General features: G+C 40.1%; 1 protein-coding gene across 1 annotated transcript in view; it reads right to left on the minus strand.

The window, feature by feature from the left end:
- Positions 1-23,973, minus strand: part of LOC124784817 — a 54,260-nt gene that overhangs the window by 17,623 nt on the left and 12,664 nt on the right. Inside the window, exon 2 of the mRNA XM_047254131.1 lies at positions 2,957-3,065. Coding sequence (XP_047110087.1) covers positions 2,957-3,002 — 46 coding nt within the window. The 5' untranslated portion in view covers positions 3,003-3,065. The remainder of the gene's footprint in view (positions 1-2,956; positions 3,066-23,973) is intronic.

Genomic DNA, 23,973 nt, shown 5'->3' on the forward strand with positions numbered 1-23,973 from the left:
GCTTATCTGCGTTCCTACTTTTTTATTCATTATTAAACCTACTCCTGCATTACCCCTATTTGATTTTGCATTTCTGTGAATTCATCTGACCAGAAGTCCTGTTTCTCCTGTCACCGAACTTCACTAATTCCCACTATAACTTTAACCTATACAATTCTCTTTTTAAATTTTCTAACCTACCAGCCCGATTAAGGGATCTCACATTCCACGCTCCAATCCATAGATTGCCAGTTTGTTTCTCCTGATAAAGAAATCCTCCTGAATAGTTCCAGCCTTGATATCCAAATGGGGGACTATTTTACCTCCAGAATATTTTACCCAAGAGGACGCCATCATCACCTAATCGTACAGTAAAGCTGCATGCTCTCGGGAGAAATTGCAGCTGTAGTTTCCCCTTGCTTTCAGCCATTTGTAGCACCAGCACAGCAATGCTGTTTTGTTTGATGTTACAAGGCCAGTTCGGTCAGTCATCCAGACTGCTGCCCATGCAACTGCTGAAAAGGCTGCTGCGCCCTCTTCAGGAACTACACATTTGTCTGGTTTTTCCAACAGATACCTCTCCATTGTGGTTGCACCTAAGGTACGGATATATGCATTGCTGTCTCTCGCAAGCCTCTCCACCGATGGCAAGGTCAATGGTTCATGGGGAGGCGGGGGATGTTTATGAATATGGTGTGATAATTATTATGAAACTTCACTCAAGCACTGTTGTGCATTTCACATTTAAATCATTAGAACTTCAAATCGGGTGGGGGGAACCAACAGAAAACACAACTCAATAAGACAAGGGGTCAAAATTGTAACAATACATTTACATACATGGGGATGTTAGAGATATTAAAAGGAGGATGAGCTGGCCATCAGAGAAAGACCAAAATCTCCGGTCTAGTAATTCAAAAAGCACCCCACACCGCCAGTTTGTCATGCACTGTCATTTGCAAACTTAACCTCAGATACATATCTTCATTTAATTTTACACCTACAAACTTCTCCGTAAATGTAATACACCAACATAATGTGATGCAAGCTGAAACACACATCATACACATGTCAGATAATTTAAAGACCTCTCACCAATACACTGGGCAGAAGTACATGTGATTCATAGAATCACATAATAGTGACTGGAAAAGTTACTGAATCACTAGTTCATGAATTTTACCAACCACAGCTTCGTGTTCATTTCCTTAAGCTTATTGCCTGAATAAAATAACTTTCTTAACACACAATGAAATACATTATGTCACTGTTTATCCTCACAGGCATCAATGGCTGGTGTATGATGAACTTGATACCCTGCTATCAGAGTCACCCCATGTCAAATCACCTAATTTTGGAACTTTTCCTGCTCCACCACAATGGATTTCGATGAAATTCACGTTAACATTCGCACATGCTAAACTTGGACACAAAGTATTTTCCAATGTAAAACATCATTCACATGCTCTTTCCAAATTTCTACAGAATCAGTTCAAGCTTGATTTTCATAAAAATTACAGATATAGATTATCTTAAGTCTACTCCTAGAAAATCTGTTATACATAACTGATTTCAAAACTAGTCCCAGTTGCAAAGAGAGCAGGTTTTCAAGGGTCCAAAAAATCACGTTTGATTGTCCAAATGTACTAACAATACCTGAAAATGACAGATAAAATTGAGGAAATGTACCATAGCACAGGGCTACATTTTAACAACCTGTTGACCATATTTTGTTGCATGTGTTTTGTGTGTTGACAAGTAATATCTCACTACAGAGCTTTGGTCCAAGGTAACATTGTTTAAAGTTTACAACCTGATTGTACCTTGTGTGCCACCTAACAAAAGAACAGGTGAAACAAATAATAGAATTTTGTCAATCTGTGTAGCCACGAACACGGAATGGATAACTTTTGGCACCAGTCATGGAAAATCTCTGTACGATGAGACTGGTGGAAGAACCAAGCAACTGGCTACTCGCGCAAGCCTGTAAAGGGCATCTCTAAATCAAATATCAAGGCCAAAAACCTAATCCACTTTTACAACCTGAATATACACAAAATAATATGTTTATATAAAAAACAAAAAATCAAAGGAAGCAAAAAGTTTCAAGAAGAAAGATGGAGAGAAAGCAGCATGGTTGCCAGTACGAGAGATCATTGTCCATTTGTACCACTTGATTCAATCTCTGTTCATATCAGCAAAGTTTCTAACGACAGAATAAATTTTGCTGTCCGATTATCTAGTGCAGCCATGTTAATCCTGAAATTGATCGAATTGTTGCCTGCCTGTCACATTTCCTCTATGTATTGATAATGAATAGTGGATTGGCAACATCATTAACATATAATGAAGAAAATTATGCACTGATAAAATTTATGCATCTTCAAGGCCTGGCTCATTCATTTTACTGTCCCAAAAGACAGGATGCTCCTTGGGTATCAGAACACCACCTCATTTCCACGGCCCTGTTTCTTCCGTATCATCATCTGGCCGACAGTATCTATTTCCAGAAAATGAATTGCATAAATTGGCTCAAAAACTTAAACATGTTGTTTTGAATGAGACTGGCTTTGGAGATATGTCAGAAAATGGTATTTGTAAAAGAAGTGTTGAACATACCCTATTTCAACAATTCACAAAAATTGTTATCTTACTGACAAATTCGTAGATTGCTGGAAAATATTGTGTTTACTCTATGAGATAAGGATCCAAAGTTTTGATGCCACAATTTTTGCACTTAATTTTGATTCAAATTATCTAAAATTTTAACTGTGTTCATATGTGTAACATAAATCCTCACCCATTAGTGAACTATTTGACAGCCTTGAGGTAACAGTAGAAACTGTAAAATACTGAGAAAGCAATTAAATAATTAAATACAGATTAAGGTAACTGAGTAATGCATTTACATAACTGACAGCATGAGATAAACGATCAAATCATAACGACTGTTTATGGACTGACAAAATTTACATACCATTGTTATTAGCTGCAGTCCACCTAGTATTTGACAGAACTTTCATCTTTTGAAGAAAAGTAATAGATGTGAGCTGACAACAGTTGACATGCTATCTGTCGCAAAATCTCTGAAAAGATTAGATTTATATGAGAAATCATGAAGGAAATTTACAGGTACATAACATTTCCGAAACATTAAGAGTGTGTGTGTGTGTGTGTGTGTGTGTGTGTGTGTGTGTGTGTGTAAGAGAAGAGTTTGTCCACAGACATTCAAAATTATTTACAAATCATTGGCAAATGAGTCAATTTTTATGGAAATAGTATGGCACAAACCAATTTTTAAACTCCATGTACATGATTTATTTTTGTGCATGGCTACATGTTGGGCATTTAATTTACTAAATACTATACTAGCCTACATTTAATAACAAAATGGAAAGTCAAAATTTGGCCCTTACCCAATGGTAAAACATGCCTAAAAAATATTAAACATTTTTCTTTCTTAACACACTACTAGTATTTGATTAAAAATTTATGTTGCCAGCTTGAATTAATTTATAACACTGGGTAAATTATCAATGTAAGTGCCGACACAATGCAAACTTTCTTGAGCCACAAGTCTTATTGATAAATAATGTAGACTAATTTTATCAGCAAGTGCTGTACCCGAAAACATAACTATTATTATTATTATTATTATTATTATTATTATTATTATTATTCTCAAACTTCTGTGAGCTATTTCTAGCTACTTTGATTACTGAATATATCCACTGTGAAGCTTCATTTGGAATATCTTATTTCTTGAGGAGGCATCTACAAGATGATGGGTAACAACCACATACTATTCGTCACTTGTTTCTTTTGTGCAGTACCTTCTAAATGCCAAGTTATTCTAAAATGTCATGCTATAAGATCTTAGTGAGTGGAAATACGCTACATACTTAAAGAAATTAATGTTTGTTTCTGAGGCTAGTAATGACGCAAAAAATGAAAGCTCCTGTATTATCTGTTTGAAAAACTCAGGAGTAACATTTCTTTCTGCTGAAATTTTTATCAGTATGTACACTAAGTTCCATATGGTTAACTAACAATTCTTTATGTACAATATTTATTTTGGAGTTATTCAATTTTTTTGTTTATATTACAAATATTTTTTCCTTTAAAATTAAAAGATGTACCTTCCACAGAGAACCATGTCATTGAATTATCATCTTCAGTTCAGATTGATTTTTTTAGCCAGTCTACCCCTCTAATCTTCAGCATTCTTTTATAGCACACTTCAAAAGCACGTATTGTCTTCCTGCGTGTCATTTGAGACCTCAATATTCATGCAGGTCTCCCTAATTTCGCTGTAGCTGGCATCTGTCTTTCCCACATTCAGGTCTGCATCTACAGCTCTGCATTTCTCCTCTAGTCACTCTTTCTCTGCCATTTTTGAGCTTTCTGCCAATCTCAGTTTCTTAGATGTCTCTTGATATACTCCCTTCTGCCTTCTCATTTACTGCAATTTTACATTTTCCTCTTTTACCAAATTCAGTATCTCACGTGTTATCCAAGATTTCCACCGCACCTTGTCTTCTTGCCTATTTGATCCTCAGTTATCTTCATGCTTTCATCTTTCAAAACTACCCATTCATCTTCCATTACATACACCCCCCCCCCTCCCCCAAATCCGATGCCGAGTGTTCATTCTCTAAATTCTTAACCACCTCTGGTACTTTTAACGATTTAATAATTATCCGAAAAACATACTGGTATTTTCTTCTGTCAATGTGTCTCTAATAGCATTACTGAGAACATATCCATATATCTACATCTGTATACTCAAGCCACCTTACGGTGTGTGACGAAGAGTACTTTGTGTATCACTGTCAAGTCATCCTTTTCCTGTTTCAGTCACAAACTTTTTGCAGGAAGAACAATTGCCAGTAAGCCATCATGGTCTTCTTACAAGAAACCCATAGGAGGTCAATTCCTATAGACACTTAAGATTTTGGAACTTCAACAAATCATACCACGATGTAAAAAGTTTCTATTGCAACTACTATCACTAATGTTGGCTGTGCATCTTGGCACTTTTGCCCTTACTAAATGAATATGTAATACAACAGGCTGTTCTTCTTTAGATCTTCTCTGTTTCCTCTTATCAATTCTATCTGGTGTGGACCCCAGACAAATGAGCAATATTCATATATTGGTCAAATGAGGAGTTTGTTAGCTACCTCCTTTGTGGTCTTTCAATGAATTTGTCTGGCAGCTGCCTTTAACTGCAGTTAGTTTTATGGGGTGATTCTATTTTAAATTGCTCCATACACATTCTCCCAGATATTTTACGAATGTGACTGCTTCCAGTGATTGTTCTGCAGCTGTGTAACCAACAATAACAAGTCTTTCTGCCTATTTCTGCACAATAAATTACATTTGTTTATTCTGAGGGTTAACTGTGAATCCTGCGCCAGTGTCGATCCTCTGCGGGTCTTCCTGTATTTTGGTACAATTTTCTAGCACTGTGATTTCTCTGTATACAGCAGCATCACATGCAAAAAGCCTTATCGAACTTCTGAATTTATCCACTACATAATTTATATACATTGCAAAAGGTAAAGATACTATAATACTCCCTTGGGGTAGGCCTAAAGTTACTTTTATATCTGAAAATTTCTTTCGTTTGACAGCAATTTCAAAGAATGATTGCCTACTGAACACACTGGCTCCTAATCACAAATATTGAACATGCAAATCGATTATGGTATATTAATAATTTTTACTTATGGACCGTCTGACAGCAACTGAATAAAACACAATTTTAGTTTTATTCAGTTGCTGTCAGACGGTCCATAAGTAAAAATTATTAATATACCGTAATATTACACACAACTGAGGAAGACAGGACTATAAAAGTTGAAGATGCAAATCTATGTTTACCACATGACTGTGCTGGTGCAGTTTATGGTAAATGGTTTACTTTGTTGCCGGGGGAACATAGTTTATCGTTTTAGGTTGTAAATAGCAATGAGTGAAAGCGTTGCAGTTTTGAGTGCTGATAGTCTCACATGGTGAAATCTAACCTCTTGGGGTTATGCAGTGCGGAAAGTTTCAGATTAAAACTGTGCGCCGGAACGAGACTCTAACTCGGACCTTTGCCTTTCGTGGGCAAGTGCTCTACCAACTGAGCTACCTAAGCACTTTTGGTAGAGCACTTGCCCGCTATAATCTGCCAGGAGGTCTCTTATCAGCACACACACTGCTGCAGAGTGAAAATCTTATTCAAGGTACTTGAAATTTTGATTGGACTTTGGATTTCTTCCAAATGAGGATAGCAGGAAATGTATAGTGTCATGAACTCAACTCCATAAAGCTTCACTAGAAAGGCGCGGATGTTGATTTTCTTTGCAACTGTACTGGACTCAATGTCACAAGAGAACATCTATAAGTAAGAACACATGGTTTGATAGGTCCAAGTTATCCATCGAGAAGAGTATAATTTTATTTTCTTGTTGGATAAGAGACTATACGCTACAAGCAACACCTTCTGAAACACAATTTTTCACAAACATCATGTGCGCCTACTACGGTTGCTGTCAATAAGTCGCTATAGCCATGTACATGTGTGTTCCAATCAGGGAACAAAACAAGGTTGTCAAAATAGATGAATCATATATAGCTACTAGGAAATATCAGAGAGGATGACCACTGAAACAGAAAGTTGAACATATCTGCATATTTGATGGTATTAAAAAAGAATCCCACAAGTGATTTATAGTTCAAGTTTATTCAACGGGGAAGGAAACTTTGGTGGTCCGTAAAGCACTTTATGTCGCCAGGCACAAAAGTGATAACAGAACACTTTAATTCATACACCACCTTAAAGAAAGGAGGATTTCAACATTAATTTGAGAGTCATCCCGTTGAATAGGAGTCATCTGTTGATCCATCTGTTCACAAGCAGAACATCAAATGCCTGCGGAAATCTATCAAATCGTCCATACGGAGAGACTCATCCTGGAGATGGAAACAAACTCTACCTCTTTCAGTACCTACATTTCCACAATTAATTTGCGGTTGCATGGAAAAATTGACCCTCCCAATATTTCTGACTGACATAGCAAGTATGTACCTGCATTATGGGAAAAAAAAAGGATTGTTGCCAGTGGCTTATACAACACGAGTGACAGTCCATGAAGATGTAGCTGACGAGTAAAGTAAAGTTATTACTTTCATTTGTTATTAATTTTAACTTAGTAAACGTCCATCTCTCGTTGCTGCTCTAGTGAAAGCTGTAAACAGTGGGAGGGAATCGGGTGGTTGAAATCAGATATAGCAGGAAATAGTGGGGAGCCGTGGCACAAAGAACAGGACTTCTGCTCATGTCATTACAGGGTTACGAATACAAAACAAAAAATACACCTAATGTGGGAATAGTTTTAATAATGAATAAGAAGATAGGAATGCAGCTACAAACAATGTAGTAAATACATTATCATGACCATGATCTATACAAAACGAACACCCTCTACAGAAGTAGAAGTTTATATGCAGATTATGAGATGTGATTTAATTAGATGTACTTTTCATTCCAATGGATCCATAGTGAGCAGACCCTTCAGGAGTAGAGCAGGTTGCTGGCAAGTAACTGGAAACTTGTGTTCTTGAATAATGAAGACCTTTCTGGACAAATGTAAGCAACTTTAAAGCACTGAGAAGATTACTCTTATTTCTAGTAGTGATTCCATGAGTTGAGATGTTTGAAAAAGATATACACGCACATCAAAAAAAGTTTTGCATCAGCCCAGTTCCCAGAACTCCTGAAGACAAACGTTGACTGTGTATATTGTAAAGGTACAGTCCCTTAAACTGACCAGAGATGTCACTAAACTGGTCCAAAGATGTAAACAACCATGAATGAGCAGCACCTATTAGATGGAGGGAGTCCGACAGCCGATCAGTTCCAATCATTCCACCAGGAAGGAGGTACACGGTTAGTATTGTCTGTAGTTCAACCATACCTAGATGGTCAATACCGCAATTCGATCGCGTCTGCATTCTTACTTTGTGCCAGGACGGGCTCTCAACAAGGGAAGTGTCCAGGTATCTCTAAGTGAACCAAAGCGATGTTGTTTGGACATGGAGGAGATACAGAGACAGGAACTATTGATGACATGCCTCGCTCAGGCCGTCCAAAGGCTACTACTCCAGTGGATGCCCGCTACCTATGGATGATGGTTCAGAGGACCCTGACAGCAGTGCCACCATGTTGAAAAGTGCTTTTCGTGCAGTCAGAGGATGTCATGTTACGACTCAAACTGTGCACAATAGGTTGCATGATGTGCAACTTCACTCCCGACGTCCATGGTGAGGTCCATCTTTGCAACCACGACACCATACAGCGCATTATAGATGGGCCCAACAACATGCCAAATGGACCATTCACCATTGGCATTACGTTCTCTTCGTCGATGAGTGTCGCACATGCCTTCAAGCAGACAATTGTCGGAGATGTGTTTCGTGGCAACCTGGTCTGGCTGAATATATTGGACACACTGTCCAGCGAGTGCAGCAAGGTGGAGGCTCCCTGCTGTTTTGGGATGGCATTATGTGGGGCCGACGTACACCGCTGGTGGACATGGACGGCACCGTAAAAGCTGTACGATACCTGAACGCCATCCTCTGACCGATAGTGCAACCATGTTGACAGCATATTGGCGAAGCATTCGTCTTCATGGATGACAATTCGCGGCACCATCATGCACAGCTTGTGAATGACTTCCTTCAGGATGACGACATTGCTTGACTAGAGTGGCCAGCATGTTCTCCAGACATGTATCCTATCGAACATGCCTCTGATAGATTGAAAACGGCAGTTTATGGAGGACGAGACCCACCAACCACAAACCACTGTTGAGGAGTGGGACAATCTGGACCAACAGTGTCTTGATGAACTTGTGGTTAGTATGCTATGATGAATACGGGCATGCATCACTGCAACAGGACGAGCTACTGGGTGCTAGAGGTACTGGTGTGTACAGCATATGGACCGCCATCTGTGAAGGTCTCACTGTAAGGTGGTACAACATGCAATGTGTGGTTCTCATGAGCAGAAAAAAGGGCAGAAATGATGTTTATATTGATCTCTATTCCAATTTTCTGTACAGGTTCCGGAACTCTCGGAACCAAAGTGATGCAAAGCTTTTTTTTTGTGCGTGTGTATTTTCTAATGAAGAATTTCATTAAAAATAAATACATTGGGAAGCAGTAGTTAGTATCCCTAGTTCCCTAAACAGGCCGCTTTAGGATGTTCTTGAGTTTACATCACAAGTTATTCTTATTACAAGTTTTTGGACCCTCAAAACCTTAGCTTGCTTTGAAAGTTAGTCTAAAAAGAATTGTATATGACATTATGGAACAAAAGTAAGCAAATCGCTATTCTATTAAATGGCACCTAAGGTAGACAGAGAATTTCTCCTTCAAGACTTACGAAATTTTTTTCCTAAAAATATGTTCCTACATTTGAACGAATGATTTGGATAGTCATCTGTTTGCTCTTTCAGTATTTCGTAGAGTATCCATAATTATAATGACATTCTTCAACTTCTCTGCCAAAAACACACTGAAGCCATCGCTCACTTGTCAGGAATGATTGAATTCCATTTCTCCTGAATGCACGTAGTAATTTATCTATGTTGCGTGGATGATGTTTTTTGAAGACCGCAACCTGAGGCGGGGCTATAGTTACCCTATCAGTTTTAGATCTAGAGCGTTTCCAGGCCAGTCATCCCAAACAACAGGAAATGTTTGGCTGTGTGAGCTGTTGCTCCATCTTGTATAAGAACAGCACTGTCTGGATTTGGGAAATGACCATTCTGGACTGCTTGAGCCTAGAGAGAAACAAATCTTTCCTGATAAAAATTACTGTAGGCACTCCTTTATGCATCAACCGCATACAATTCAGTTTTTCCACAGCCACAGATGGGAACAGCAACTGCTGTCTGCAATACTTGCTTTTGTCTGTGGTTCATTGGTTGGTTGGTTTGGGGGTATAACGGGACCAAACTACTAGGTCATCAGTCCCTTTTTCCTGTTGCAAGCAAGTCTCAAGGTACAAAAGCACCCAAAGTATGTTTGAGAAAGTAAAAGGGGGAAAACGAATGGGGAACCACACCTAAAATGAAAATGAATGGAATGAACAAAAAATGGGGAAAACATACACCACAAGGAAAAGTAGAAGAAGGTATTAAAACCATAGAGCAGATGGTCTGGGCTGGCTGATCAGAATGATAAAAGAGGATGAGCCAGCCACTCTGCAACACATTAAAATGACCACCCCAAAAAGGCAAGGCGAGATGAACACATGTAAGGAAGAGACGACCACCAAGACAAACAAAGGCAAAGAAACTGCAACAGACTTAAAATGGAGGGAGGGTGGCAGCCTCGGAGACAAGTCAAAATGCCCGCCCTTAGATGGTATAAGAACCCACCTCATGAATAAAATGTAAAACTAAATCTGCTGCTGAGGCATTGTCGCCCAAAACCGAAGGTAAGGTGCTAGGAAGGTTAAAAGTCCACTGCAGAAGGGCTAAGGAAGGTAGGCAGTTCAGCAAGATGTGGACAACAGTCATATGTGAGCCACAGAGACACCGAGGTGGGTCCTTGCTTCGGAGGAGGTAGCTGTGTGTTAGCCACATATGACCAATGCGGAGTCTGCAGAGAATCACACAGTCCCTGCGAGAGGCCCGCATGGAGGACTTCTACACATTCGTAGTCTCCCTAATGGTATGCAGTTTGTTGACTGTACTGAGATCATACCATTCTGTCTCCCAAAGCTGAAAAACCTTGCAGCGTAATAATGATCGGAGGTCAGTTACAGGGATGCCGATTTCCAGAAGCAGTTTCTGTGTAGCCTGTCACAAGTTCATTTTCTGGGATTCTGACGTGACCTGGGGTCTACACATACACCACGGAACGACTAGACCATTCCAGGGCATAGATGGACTACTCCTGGATGGTCACTACCAAAGGATGGTGTGGGCATCACTGGTCGATAGCTTAAAGGCTTCTCAAGGAGTCAGTACAGAGAGGAAACGATTCGCCAGAGCATGAGTGGATGCGCTCAAGAGCATGACAAATGGCCGCTAGCTCTGCAGTGAAAACACTGCAGCCATCTGGCAAGGAGTGCTGTTCAATATGTCCTCCATGAACATATGTGAAACCAACGTGACCATAAGCCATCGAGCCATTGGTGTTAACCACTTCATGGTCCCAACATATGTCAAGAATTGAGAGGAAGTGACAGCAGAGAGCTGCGGGATTAATTGAGTCCTTAGGACCATGTTAAAAGTCCAGCTGAAGCTTCTGCCTAGATGTACACCATGGAGGTGTACGTGAATGGACCTCAAGTACAGGTGGTCAAGACAAGTACTCCACTTCACACAGAAGAGATCGGATGCAAACAGCAATCATAAAAGCCCTGACCTTGGCCTCTGATGCAGCAGATGAACCGCAGTGGGTAGGAAAAGCAGAAGGTAATTCAAATGCTCAGGAGAACTAAGAATGCGTGCAATGTAACTGGCAAGTAGTTGTGCATGCCTAATCTTCAATGGAGGAACTCTGGCCTCCACCAGGACACTGGTCGCTGGACTTGTCCTAAAAGCTCCCGCTGCCAGTCTAACACCACAGTGGTGCACTGGGTTGAATAAACGCAAAGCCGAGGGGGCTGCCGAACCATAAACCAGACTCCCACAGTCAAGCATGTTGGTGAGGCTGATGGGTTGATAGTTACCCACATCAAGCAGGGATCTGCCAGGTTTGAGAACTGGACTGATGGTGCTCTCTCGCCATTGCGATGGATAGACGCCATCGCACCAGATCTGGTTGAAGATGACGAGGAGATATCGCTTCTAGTCAGATGAGAGATGTTTGATCATCTGACTGTGGATCCGATCTGGCATAGGAGCTGTGTTGGGACAATGTGCAAGGACACTGAGGAGCTCCTGCTCTGTAAATGGAGCATTATAGGGTTCACTATGACATTCAGTAAATGAGAGGGCTTTCCTCTCCATCCGGCGTTTGAGGGTTCGAAATGCTGGGGGATAATTCTCCAACATGGAGGTTCGAGCATAGTGCTCAGCAATTGCGTCTGTGTCAGTAGATAACACGCCACTGATGTTAATGCCAGTGACGCCTGTCGGGGTCTGGTACTCACAAATGCATCTGATCTTCGACCAGACTTGGAAAGGTGATGTATGGCACCCAATGGTCCAGACATACCTCTCCCAACATTCCTGTTTCCATCTTTTTATAAGCTGGTGAACACGGGCAGGGAGCCGTTTAGAAGCGATTAGATGCTCTAGGGAAGGGTGCCACTTATGTCGCTGTAGAGCTTGCCGATGCTCTTCAATGGCCTCAGCGATTTCTGACGACCACCGAGGTACTGACTTTCGCTGTGGACTCCCTAAAGAACAAGGGATCACGTTTTCTGCCGCAGAAACAATTGATCTAGTGACCTGCTCAACTACCACATCAATGGTACCACGTGGGGGAGGGGGATTCAACGGTGACAGCAGAGGTGTAAGCTTCTCAGTCTGCCTTGTTTAAAGCCCGTCTTGGTAGACGTCAGGGAAATGGCACTGGGAGACTGACAGGAAGATGGGAAAGTGGTCACTACCACACACGTCATCGTGGACTCTCCAGTGGACAGATGGGGTAAGTCCTGGGCTGCAGACGGATAAATCAATGGCCGAGAAAGTGCCATGAGCCACGCTGAAATGTGTGGGAGTCTCAGTATTTAAGAGGCAGAGGTCAAGTTGAGACAGGGAAGTTTCGACATCTCTACTTCGGCCAGTAAGCACAGTGCAACCCCAGAAGGAGATATGGGCATTAAAATCTCCCAAAAGTAGGAAAGGTTTAGGGAGTTGATGAATCAGTGCAACCAATGCGTTCAGGAGTACTGCACCACATGGAGGAAAATATACATTGCAGACAGTTATTTCCTGTGTCACCCTTATCCTAACAGCCACAGCTTCAAGAGGGGTTTGAAGGGGCACAGGATCACTGCATACTGAGCTCAGGACATGGACACAAACTCCACCTGACATTCTATTATAGCCGCTATGTTCTTTTCCGTTGGAGGGTGACATTGTGAGGCTGGGAAGGCATGAAGTGCACAAGGAAGCATGTTACGCATCAGGATCACCTGCTGCCACCAACTGAGTATTTGTATCCATTCCTACTGTGAATGAGACATCAGTGAGATCCATGTTCTCAGGGGATGCTAAAATCGCCACCTCATCCTAAGGTGCAGAATTGGTAGGGAGTAGGGAGTGGTGGTGTTTGGGCCACCAGAGGGTCCTTTTTTTTTAGCAGACTTCTTTGTTTGCTTGCCCTCTCACTTCTCTTCAGGAGCTTGCTGCGAGGACTTCTCCGAAGTAGCTTCAGGCACAGAGGAAGACTGAAGATATTCATCCAGCAGCTTTTGGCTCCTTTAGCCACTGGTAAGTATCCGTTGTGGCATTAGTGGAGACCTTGGGAGAGAGGGTCCAAGGGACCCCTTCCACACAAGAGGAGCCGAAGGAGGCTGTTGCTTCTCTGGCTGGGGGGAGGGGACCGATGTCCCCATGTTTGGGGGAGCCTTGCTCCCGAAGTAGGTACTTTGGGAGCAACGGAAGGAGATTTTACCCCTACCATCAAGGGGGCAGATGTATTCTCGAGGCCTGGAGGGCCCACTGTTTGTGGCACAGAGAGTGGTACGACTGGTACTCATGACGGCGATGGTAATGTAGCTGCAGCATATGTAGACATTGACGCATTGGTGTGTAATCTTTCAAATTTACGTTTAGCCTCTTGCTAAGTCAACCGGTCCAGGGTCTTTTACTCCATGATTTTCTGCTCCTTATGGAGTACTGTGCAGTCTGGCAAGCAAGGGGAGTGCTGCTCTCCACAGTTGATACTTACAGGAGGAGGCACACATGGAGTATCTGGATGCAGAGGACGTCCGCAGTCCCAATATGTGGCACTGGAAGTGCAGCAGGAAGACATGTGCCCAAATTTCCAGCACTTAAAGTATCGCATAGGGGAGGGACGTATGGTTTAACGTCACAGTGGTGAACCATCACGTTGACCTTTTCAGGCAATAAATCACCCTCAAAGGTCAAGATGAAGGCACCGGTAGCAACCCTGTTGTCTTTAGGTCTCCTGTAAATGTGCCGGATGAAATGAACACACCGCCATTCTAGATTGGCATGGAGCTCGTCGTCAGACTGCAAGAGGAGGTCGTGATGGAAAATAATCCCCTGCACCCTGTTGAGGCTTTTATGGGGAGTGACAGAAACAGGAATATCACCCAGCCGGTCACAAGTGAGTAACACCCGGGGTTGGGCTGGAGATGCTGTCTGGATCAAGACTGCACCGCTTAACTTTGACAGTGCTGTCTCTTGCCCAAACTTATCCTCAAGCTGTTCAACAAAAAATTGAGCCTTCGTAGGTAGAGAGGAGTCCCCATCCATTCTGCTACAGACAAAATACCAAGGCGAATACAGTTCTCTTCTTTCTGTAGCACTATGTTCCTCCCATGGTGTAGCGAAGGAGGGGAACGATTTACAGTCATATCTGTCAGCATTGTACTCGATCTTGTCCTTCTTAGAGACTGCTGGCACCATATAGTCACCAGCAAGAGATGATTTAGTCCACTTCATTGTAGGTCATCCACTCTTATGCCACCCACTCCGATCAGGGGCTCTCCCCATGGGCGCCACCCAGCCGGTGGCCACAGCGAAGGCCACTTGGCATGATGGCAATTGCCGCGAGTCCTGATGCCTCAGGAAGACAGGCATCTACTGCTTGGCATACTTGGGGCGGTTACAGTTCAGGCATCAGTTGTGTGATCCCTGTGTTGACAGGGGGCTACCACCAAATGGGTACATGACAGCCCTGCCATAACGAACTGGCTGGGTGCTGAGAAATGCAATACTGTCATGGGGGAAAAGAGGACAGGAGACAACGGAAGAAGATGATATACCCCGGAAAGTGTCCTCGCCCAGATAGTTGAGTCGCAAATGGCGATGCTAAGCCATGACAAGAGGTTCAGGAGATCAAGCCGAACGGCACTATGGATAACTCATGCACCATGTATGGTGTCCTTCCCCATATGGCCCACACTTCCATAGAATTTGGAAAGTGGAAGGTCAAACCAGAAAATGGGACCTGAACTTACAGGGCCAAAAAGTTTGAGATTCCTTTTAGCCACCACTTGCGACAGACAGGAATACCTTGGGCCTATTTTAACCACCAGACTGGGGAAATTTTGCCTGGTTCATTTGCAGAGATTTGGGCATTTTGCAAGGTTGGTCTTTGGATGAAGCTCTACTGGATACTCATCTGTGTACAAAATGTGCATCCTTATCCTATTTCCTTCACAGTGGGGATCGCAGAAACCATCAGACTTTATTCTTTCACAAAATGCCTAACTATCAACATTTTTTTTTTTTTTTTCTTACAGCATGGATCTTGCTTTGATATAAGCATGTTTTCTCTTGGATTGTCCATGAATAAAGTCTCTTACAGTTGCCCTACTGATGGTCATCACCCATTTTATCCTTTACCACGCCTTTGGTTTTGTTTTTCATGTTTGGTATGGGTTTTGGTGGTCGTCCAACTCTGTTCCTGCCACTAGCATTACCATCACTTCTTTTAAGCCAAAGTCTAATGGTTTTAGCATCAACACCCAACATTTGAGTGATTTAGGTGTTGGACATTCCACTGGCATGGAGGATTTGAATCTGGGAATGAACATGTTCATGTTTTAGTATCATTTTTTAGAGACACCCTTAAAAATGATTAACAAAACAGCAGTATACAATGTTAAAAATTTATTTCAATAAGCAATCTGAAAATCCATTAAACATAAGAAAACCAGCCTTTTGAAAAAATTCTTTTTTCCACCCTAATTAAAATTTTAAATAGCATTCCAACTGTGGGAATATGTTCACTATGAATCATCAAGTAATGCTGATTATCATGAAGTTCATGCAGTTCTCAATAAAAAAAAAAAAGAGAGAGAGAAACTTTCCATCCGCCTTGTGTGCCTCACAACATTCAAATTGCAAATAGTGATTTGTTTAAGCACTTACGCAGTTCTCTGGTATGCTCCATTGAATTGAATTTATAATCAAGCTGGGACACCACTGTCAATTTCATCTATCTGCTTTTCATCATATTTTAGGCACATACAGGCAGAAAACTTCTTACAAATTCTGAACTTAATATACTGTGCTTTCTCGAAGGCACAATCCGTATCACTTCAGGCAGAGGGGTTACCTTCATAGTCTCGGATGTTATTGAATTTAGCATGTGTTAAAATGCAGGAGTAAGAAAAAAACATGTACCTTTTTGTTTTCTACAAAATAATTCCTGCCCGGAGATACAGGCCTCCAAAGATGGCACTGCGAACACTGTTTTGAAGATGCAAATTTTTGGGGGGTGGGTGATGCTTTATGTATTCAGTTATATATATATATATATATATATATATATATATATATATATATATATATAGAGAGAGAGAGAGAGAGAGAGAGAGAGAGAGAGAGAGAATTGCTTTATGATTACAATGGTATCTTCCATCTGGACATTTTTTTTTCCTTCAAAAACGCCAATTCAGAAAAGTCAGATTAGTTTTCTGTTGTTTAGTACCATGCAGTACTATTTAAAAAATTCTTTTTAACTTTCAAGGGTAATGTACGTCTTCACTGAAGTTGTTTCTAACTGATTTTTACAATGTTTATTTCTATTGTCTTTGTTGGAGTTATTTCTTTTCACTTTCATTGTTGCTGTTATTTCTTTTCACTTTCATTGTTGCTGTTATTTCTTTTCACTTTCATTGTTGCAGTTATTTCTTACACTTTGTTATAGTTTCTTGTCCGTTTCTTTGTCTTGGTCATTCATTGCAGGTTTCTGCATTGTAGTTGTTCAGAGCTAATGTGCTTACTAAAGAGGCTTCTAAGAAATCCGAGACCGTACAGTAAGTTCTGTGTCTTCATGAGGAATTTGCCAGTTGGCACAGTTGCAGTGCGTTTTTTGAAAAGGACTGTCTGAAATGTCTACTGACAGGGACCACAGGAGAGTGAAGTTGTGCTGACTACCTGCATATCAATAAAAGAGTGATTTTTTTTTTTTTTTTTTTTAAAAAAAACCAGACTTTGTTCAGGTTGGGAATAAGTGTTCTAATTTGAAGACTCTGTTTCAAAGTGAAGATGTTTCCAGTGACAACTTCTTGTGTTCTAAATGTTTTGACAGAGTAACAACAATAATGCATCTGAACTGGGTGAAGCCTCCCATGGTGCATATTTTGCATCAATAGAAGAAGAATTAAATGCCCTGAATCAGTCAATTACAGACGTAGGTGTTAGTCCTGTTAAGAAACCGTGGTCAGTGAAGTCGAGTCATAATGTCTATGCACCAAGAAAGCGCAGAAAAATTACTAAAGCTATAGATGAATACACTACAGCAAAACTGACCACACTCTTCAAAGTAGAAATTCCATCTTCAGAAGAAAATTAACCAAAGCACTCTTAAGCCTCTTGCCAGGAATTTTTCACAAATATCAATTCAGCTGTTGAATATTGTGCATCCTAAAGGCGCAAGTTTTAACTATTATCCAGAGACATTTTCAAAGAAAACAATTTTGAACCACGTTCCATCAGCATCAAAGTACATGGTGGACATATCAAGAAACGCGAGGACTGTAAAAGAGTCCTTGGAAGACTAGATCCCTATTATGGTCATCCTGCAGAAGCAGCTAAAATTCAAATGGTGCAGTCATTTTATCTGGAAGATAAATGGGACTGTTCTCGTCAGAGTGCCAACAAAAAAGATACTATAAATGTAACAGTTGAAGGTCAAAAAGTTGTGGAAGAGAAAAGGTACACGACTCTTAGCATTCAAGAAACATTTGCAATTTATAAGAGCAACTATACGACTTCACACATTGGAAGATCATAATTTTATGCACTACAAACTAAGTGGGTAGTTCCACACCCACCTAGAGATGCCTGTTTATGTGTGCATTGCACGAATTTTGAACTTTCGTGTGGTAACTTTGAAGAACTTACTGGAGCACGTGACATATGACACCTTGGGCGTATGAAGTCATTAATAGTCTGTGTAGAGCGAGAGACTTGTTTGTTTCAAGAATGTGGTTACTGCCCCGGAAAGGAAGGAATGTCTTTAAAGGCACTTGGCCTCGAAGATGTAGCAGATAACTCTGCAGAAATTACATACTGTATGTGACATGGGAGGAAAATAAAAAAATTATAAAACTGTTGCCTTTGACAGTTTCATTGATTAACTTGGTAAATGGTCAGTGAAAGCAGTAACACACAAGCATCTGATGAAATTGCAACAACACATTGCAGAAGTTTAGTACTTCACTGTGATTTTGCTGAGAAGTGGTCTGCAATTCTACCACAAGAAGTACAAGGGTATAATTGGAGTAATGACCAGGTTCAATTTTTACAGGAGTGGCATATTTTCAAAACAAGATCACAAGTGTTGCAATTATAAGTGATGACACAGGACATGACTCTTAGCAGTGCGCAAAATTCTTCGGCTGCAAACAGGGGCAGAGAAGATCATAATTATTTCTGATAGTGCTCCTGATCATTTTAAAAAGCATTACCAGCTGTCTGAATTGAGTAAGTAGCTTGTGCCAGCTGACTGGGTATACAGTGCTACTGGTCACGGGAAAGGGCCTTGTGATGTTGTAAGAGGCCTGAAGCACTATGCTACAAAACAATCTTTCCAGACCAAATACAGCTGTGATTCAGTATGCTGAGGATTTAACGGGAGTCGTGAAATCTTACACATCCACAGCCCTCACTCTTTTGGCCACAGATGAAATCAAAGAATTCCGTGAGCAGAAAAAAGAAAAATGGTCCAAGAAAACTACTCTTGTGAAAGAAATTTAGAAAACAATTTTTGGACTCAGAGTGATGGGCGAACTCATATTGCCCACACGTTAAAGAGTAAGAAAGAAAAAATTTCGTTCGTTCAGCCAACACCTCAGAAACAGCAGGATAATATTCAGATTCACAACCTGAGAAGGAGGATGTTTGTGACGTGTGTGTATGACTGACTGGTGGATTACAGAGATTATGAACACCAGTTATGAGTTAAACGAAATTGTAGTGATCTTTATGCTACCACATGCACCAGCTGCTCGATATACGTTTCCAGCTGAAGGACAGCAACAACACCTCAGTGCTCACTTCCTGTTCACAATGTTTTGGAGATTGAAGTGCTCCAGTTCATATTAGTTCAACAGGAAGGCATCACCCTATATCAAAGGAAGATACTGAAGCAGTGGAACACATTTTTAGTTCATTCACTTGCTAATTTCAGTGCACAACAGAGTGCACAGAAGATTTATAAATTGAAACCTTTAAGTCTTTGGATCTTTCACATACATTTTGGAACCATTAAAAATTCTTGAAAATGAGTTGCTTACCCATCTTTCAAAACTAAATTAATGTTAAATAAGGCTAGGTTTTGATTTGTATGAGTCTGTTATGTGACAATGTAAGAAAACAGATTTTATGTATGGCAAAAATTTCAATTGTTTATAAAACCTGTTCAATCTAAGAGTGGAAGCTCTCCTTTTCAGGGATGTAGAACTATATGGTACTAATCAACATTTTTTTAAAAACGTATTGGCATTTTTGAAAAGAAAAAAAAATCCATTAATTATAAAAGAAGTTGAGAATGCTATAGTAAAAGAACTTTGAAAGCTACATCCAAATGGAGAATTTCTTTGTAATAATAAAGCAATTATCTTTCAAATAAAAACAAAAACAAAATATCTAGAACTGTTCCAGAGATACAGCATAATAAAAATTTTTCTAAAATTTGCATCTTTAAAATTGTATGCACAGTGTCTTTGGAGGGCCATATCTCTGAGCAGAAATTTTTTTAGAGAAAAAAAGTGTGTTCCTTACTTAATCCTTCCAGTAGTCTCTATTTTTTTGTACAACGAATTAAGTACATTATTGCTGTATGTGTAGATAGCCTTATTATTGGAATGCTTGAGAAATCATGACTTTAAGAGAGTATGAGGAGACAAAACAAATTATTCAGATTGTCACAGGACTTGAGAATTTTCATTGTTATGGGGGACTGGAATTCTACAGTAGGAAATGGAAGATAAGGAACAATAACAGCTAAACATGGACTTTGAGAAAGGACCAAAGGGGAAACCACTTGGTACAATTTTGCACAGAGCATTATTTAATCACTGCTAACACCAGGTTTAGCAATCATGAAAGAACACTGCATATCTGAAAAAGACATGGAGACTCTAGAGTATTTTAGATCCATTTTATAATGGTAAAACAATTTCAAAACTCAGTTTTAAACCACAAAGCATTTCCAGGGGCAGATGTGTACTCCAACCATAATTTATCGAAAGGCAGGCATAATGTCAGTTACACTTATTGCTTATGATTAAAACTGAAGATATTATAGGGAGGTAGGAAATCAAGAGTATGGGACTTTGATAAATTGGATAAACCAGGCGTGGCTGTTGATTTCAAAGGAGCATTAAGCAACAGTTTACTGTAACAGTACAAAGGAACACACTAAAAGTCAAATGGGTAGGTCTGTGAGAAACTGAAAACAGCAATCAGTAGAAACCTTAGTTTCATTCATCATAATCAATGATTCTCGAAAGCTTGTAAATGTGTCATTCACAATTTAAATTAAAAAAACATGTAACTGGTGCAGTGTTTCATTAATCATAAACCCTTAGGCTATATATGGCATATTAAATTTCCATACAAAAGGAGAAACTAAAAAAATCGTAGGAAATGAAGCAAGCCAAAGTAGGAATAGCTAGAGGAGAAATGTAAAGCTGTTGAAGCATGCCTGACTGGGAAAGACATGATGGCTATGGGAACATTAAGAGAGTACTCTGGAGGAAAGAAGTACCTACAATAGTATTGTGAGTTCAGACTGTAAACTAATACTGAGAAAGAAAGAAAGGCTGAAATGCGGAAGGAAAATACAGAGGGTTGAAAGGTAACAGAGTGGACACCTGCATTTTGTGCAGACTAGCAATCAATGTGGTGAATAAGGTACTGAACTGGATTGTCTGTCTAAGCCAGACACACCATATGGTTACTGGTGAAGTCCTGTATGTAGTTTTCCAACGCGTTTCAGTGTTAAGCAGGACGGCGCTGAAAGAAAGGCACTTAAAGATTAGATTAGATTTACTTTCATTCCAACTGATACATAGTGAGGAGATCCTCCAGGATGTAGAACATGTCAGAAAAACAATAATACACGACAAATATTTACAACTGAAACAAATAAGCTAATGTACCTTCCACAGGCCACAGGTGGCATGATCATCATTTTTTTTAATGAACAATATATGAAAGAATCATTTTACAAATACTCATTTACTAGGATCGCATTAACGCACTGAATTTAAAAAGAGGTTTTTAATTTATAAGGGAGTGTAAATGAGATGAAGTAATTCCAAAATGGAAAAGTGTTGCAAGTGTTCAGACATGATCTGGTATGTTAGCAGTGGCCAAGAAGCTTAATGAAATGGTACAGGAAGAGAACAAGGTAATGAGTGTCACCCCAAAGAGAGGAAAAGCACCCAAGGAGACTGAGGTGGGTTTCCCACCAATTCAAATTGTCTTCCAAACGTCAATGGCAGTTCTTAATATCAAAACTGTGCATAATATTTGTGTATTAGGTTAGTAACAAGATAATTCCATCCTATTGCAATATTTTATGTGGTGTTATTCATTTTTAATACACAGTATTTGATGTCATTTTGATAAACGTTTGAGTAAAATCTAATAGCCAACTCTTTAATTAATGCCAATCAGTTCTAAGTTGAGAAAAAAAAACAGCAATAATAGCTAATGCATATTACTAGGATTGAGTGGCACGGTGGGCAAGGGATGACAGTGGCAGCCAACAAGAAGCAAATAAAAGAAATAGTGGGGGCAAATCATTGTTAAGTTGGGCTTGGGGAGGAACTTGTTGAGTAGACGTTGAAGAGTGAAGGGATTTTTTGTGTTAAGACTTGGTACAGTAAGAGGCTATGGTTCCACGACATGAGAAACTTTTGATTCATTTCTGGGTGGCAAGTGGCCACATAGTCGAAGTATTGGGACTTTTACTATTTCGCAACTCTATCATGACAGAACTTTACAGTGAGTGCAACTCTCTCCCCCCCCCCTTTTTTTGTCAATATGCTAATGCAATTATCTTATAGAGGTTAGATTAAGGAAAGGCAAACCTACATTTCTAGCATTTGTAAACTTAGAGAAAGCTTTTGATAATGTTGACAGGAATACTCTCTAACATTCTGAAGGTGGCAGGGGTAAAATACAGGGAACGAAAGGCTATTTACAATTTGTGCAAAAACCAGATCGTAGTTATAAGAGTCGAGGGGGACGAAAGGGAAGCAGAGGTTGGGAAGGGAGTGAGACAGGGTTATAGCCTTTCCCTGACGTTATTCAATCTGTCTATTGAGTAAGCAGTACAGAAAACAAAAGAAAAATTTGGGGTAGGAATTAAAATCCATGGAGAAGAAATAAAAACTTTGAGGTTTGCCGATGACATTGTAATTTTGTCAGAGATAGCAAATGACCTGGAAGAGCAGCTGAATGGAATGGACAGTCTCTTGAAAGGAGGATATAACATGAACATCAACAAAAGCAAAATGAGGATAATGGAATGTAGTCAAATTAAATCAGATGATGCCAAGGGACTTAAGATTCGGAAATGAGACACACAAAGTAGTATATGAGTTTTGCTATTTGGGAAGCAAAATAACTGATGGTGGTCGAAACAGAGGATATAAAATGTAGACTGGCAATGGCAAGGAAAGCGTTTCTGAAGAAGAGAAGTTTTTTAACATCGAGTATAAGCATCAGGAAGTCCTTTCTAAAAGTATTTGTAAGGAGCGTAGCCATATATGGAAGTGAAACATGGACGATAAATATTTTAGACAAGAAGAGAATAGAAGCTTTCGAAACGTAGTGCTACAGAAGAATGCTGATGATTAGATGGGTAGATCACATAACTAATGAAAAGGTACTGATCAGAACTGGGGAGAAGAGGAAATTGAGGCACAACCTGACTAAAAGAAGGGACCGGTTGGTGGGGCATGGTCTGAGGCATTAAGGGATCACCAATTTAGTACTGAAGGGCAGCGTGGAGGGTAAAAATTCAAGAGGGAAACCAAGAGATGAATACAATAAACAGATTCAGAAGGATGAAAGTTTGAGTAGTTACTTGGAGATGAAGCTTGCACTGGACAGAGCAGCATGGAGAGCTGCATCAAACCAGTCTCTTGACTGAAGACGACAACAACAACAGATAAAGTTTCAGGATTATAGAAGCATCTGATTCCACCCGTCTACTTTGACCCATGACATCACAAATATGGCAGTAACGACCATTCTCAACGTCTTTAATATGGTGTCTATGACATCATTACATAAATGACAACAAACCTAAAAATACATACAAAAACAACAAACACATCTCTCTCCAAAAATATAATCAAACTAATGGGACCAGTGCACGAAATTGGGTTTTTTGGGTGGGGACGATCTAAATATAAAACACACACACACACACACACACACACACACACACACACCACGATCCAAAACCACACAAAACGACAACATAAAAACACCACAAAATTCCCAAATCCCACTACACTTACAATATCGACAGGAATCGGTCACTTCCCTTCACTACACAGCTCAACCACAAATTAAGAAACCAACTAGGCCTACTCCAAAAATTATAATCATACTGCAACTATTGATACCACAAAACCAACAAAAATTGGAACTGCTCACGATACCAAAACACGCACAGCTACAACGTCACATTGGAATTGGACACTTCCCTTGACCTATATAGGTCAACAGTAACTTACAATACCAAAACACACATAGCTACGATGACAACTGGAATCTTACACTTCCCTTGACCTATATAGGTCAATAGCAA

Source organism: Schistocerca piceifrons, chromosome 1 (assembly GCF_021461385.2).
Source record: "Schistocerca piceifrons isolate TAMUIC-IGC-003096 chromosome 1, iqSchPice1.1, whole genome shotgun sequence".
NCBI lineage: Eukaryota > Metazoa > Arthropoda > Insecta > Orthoptera > Acrididae > Schistocerca > Schistocerca piceifrons.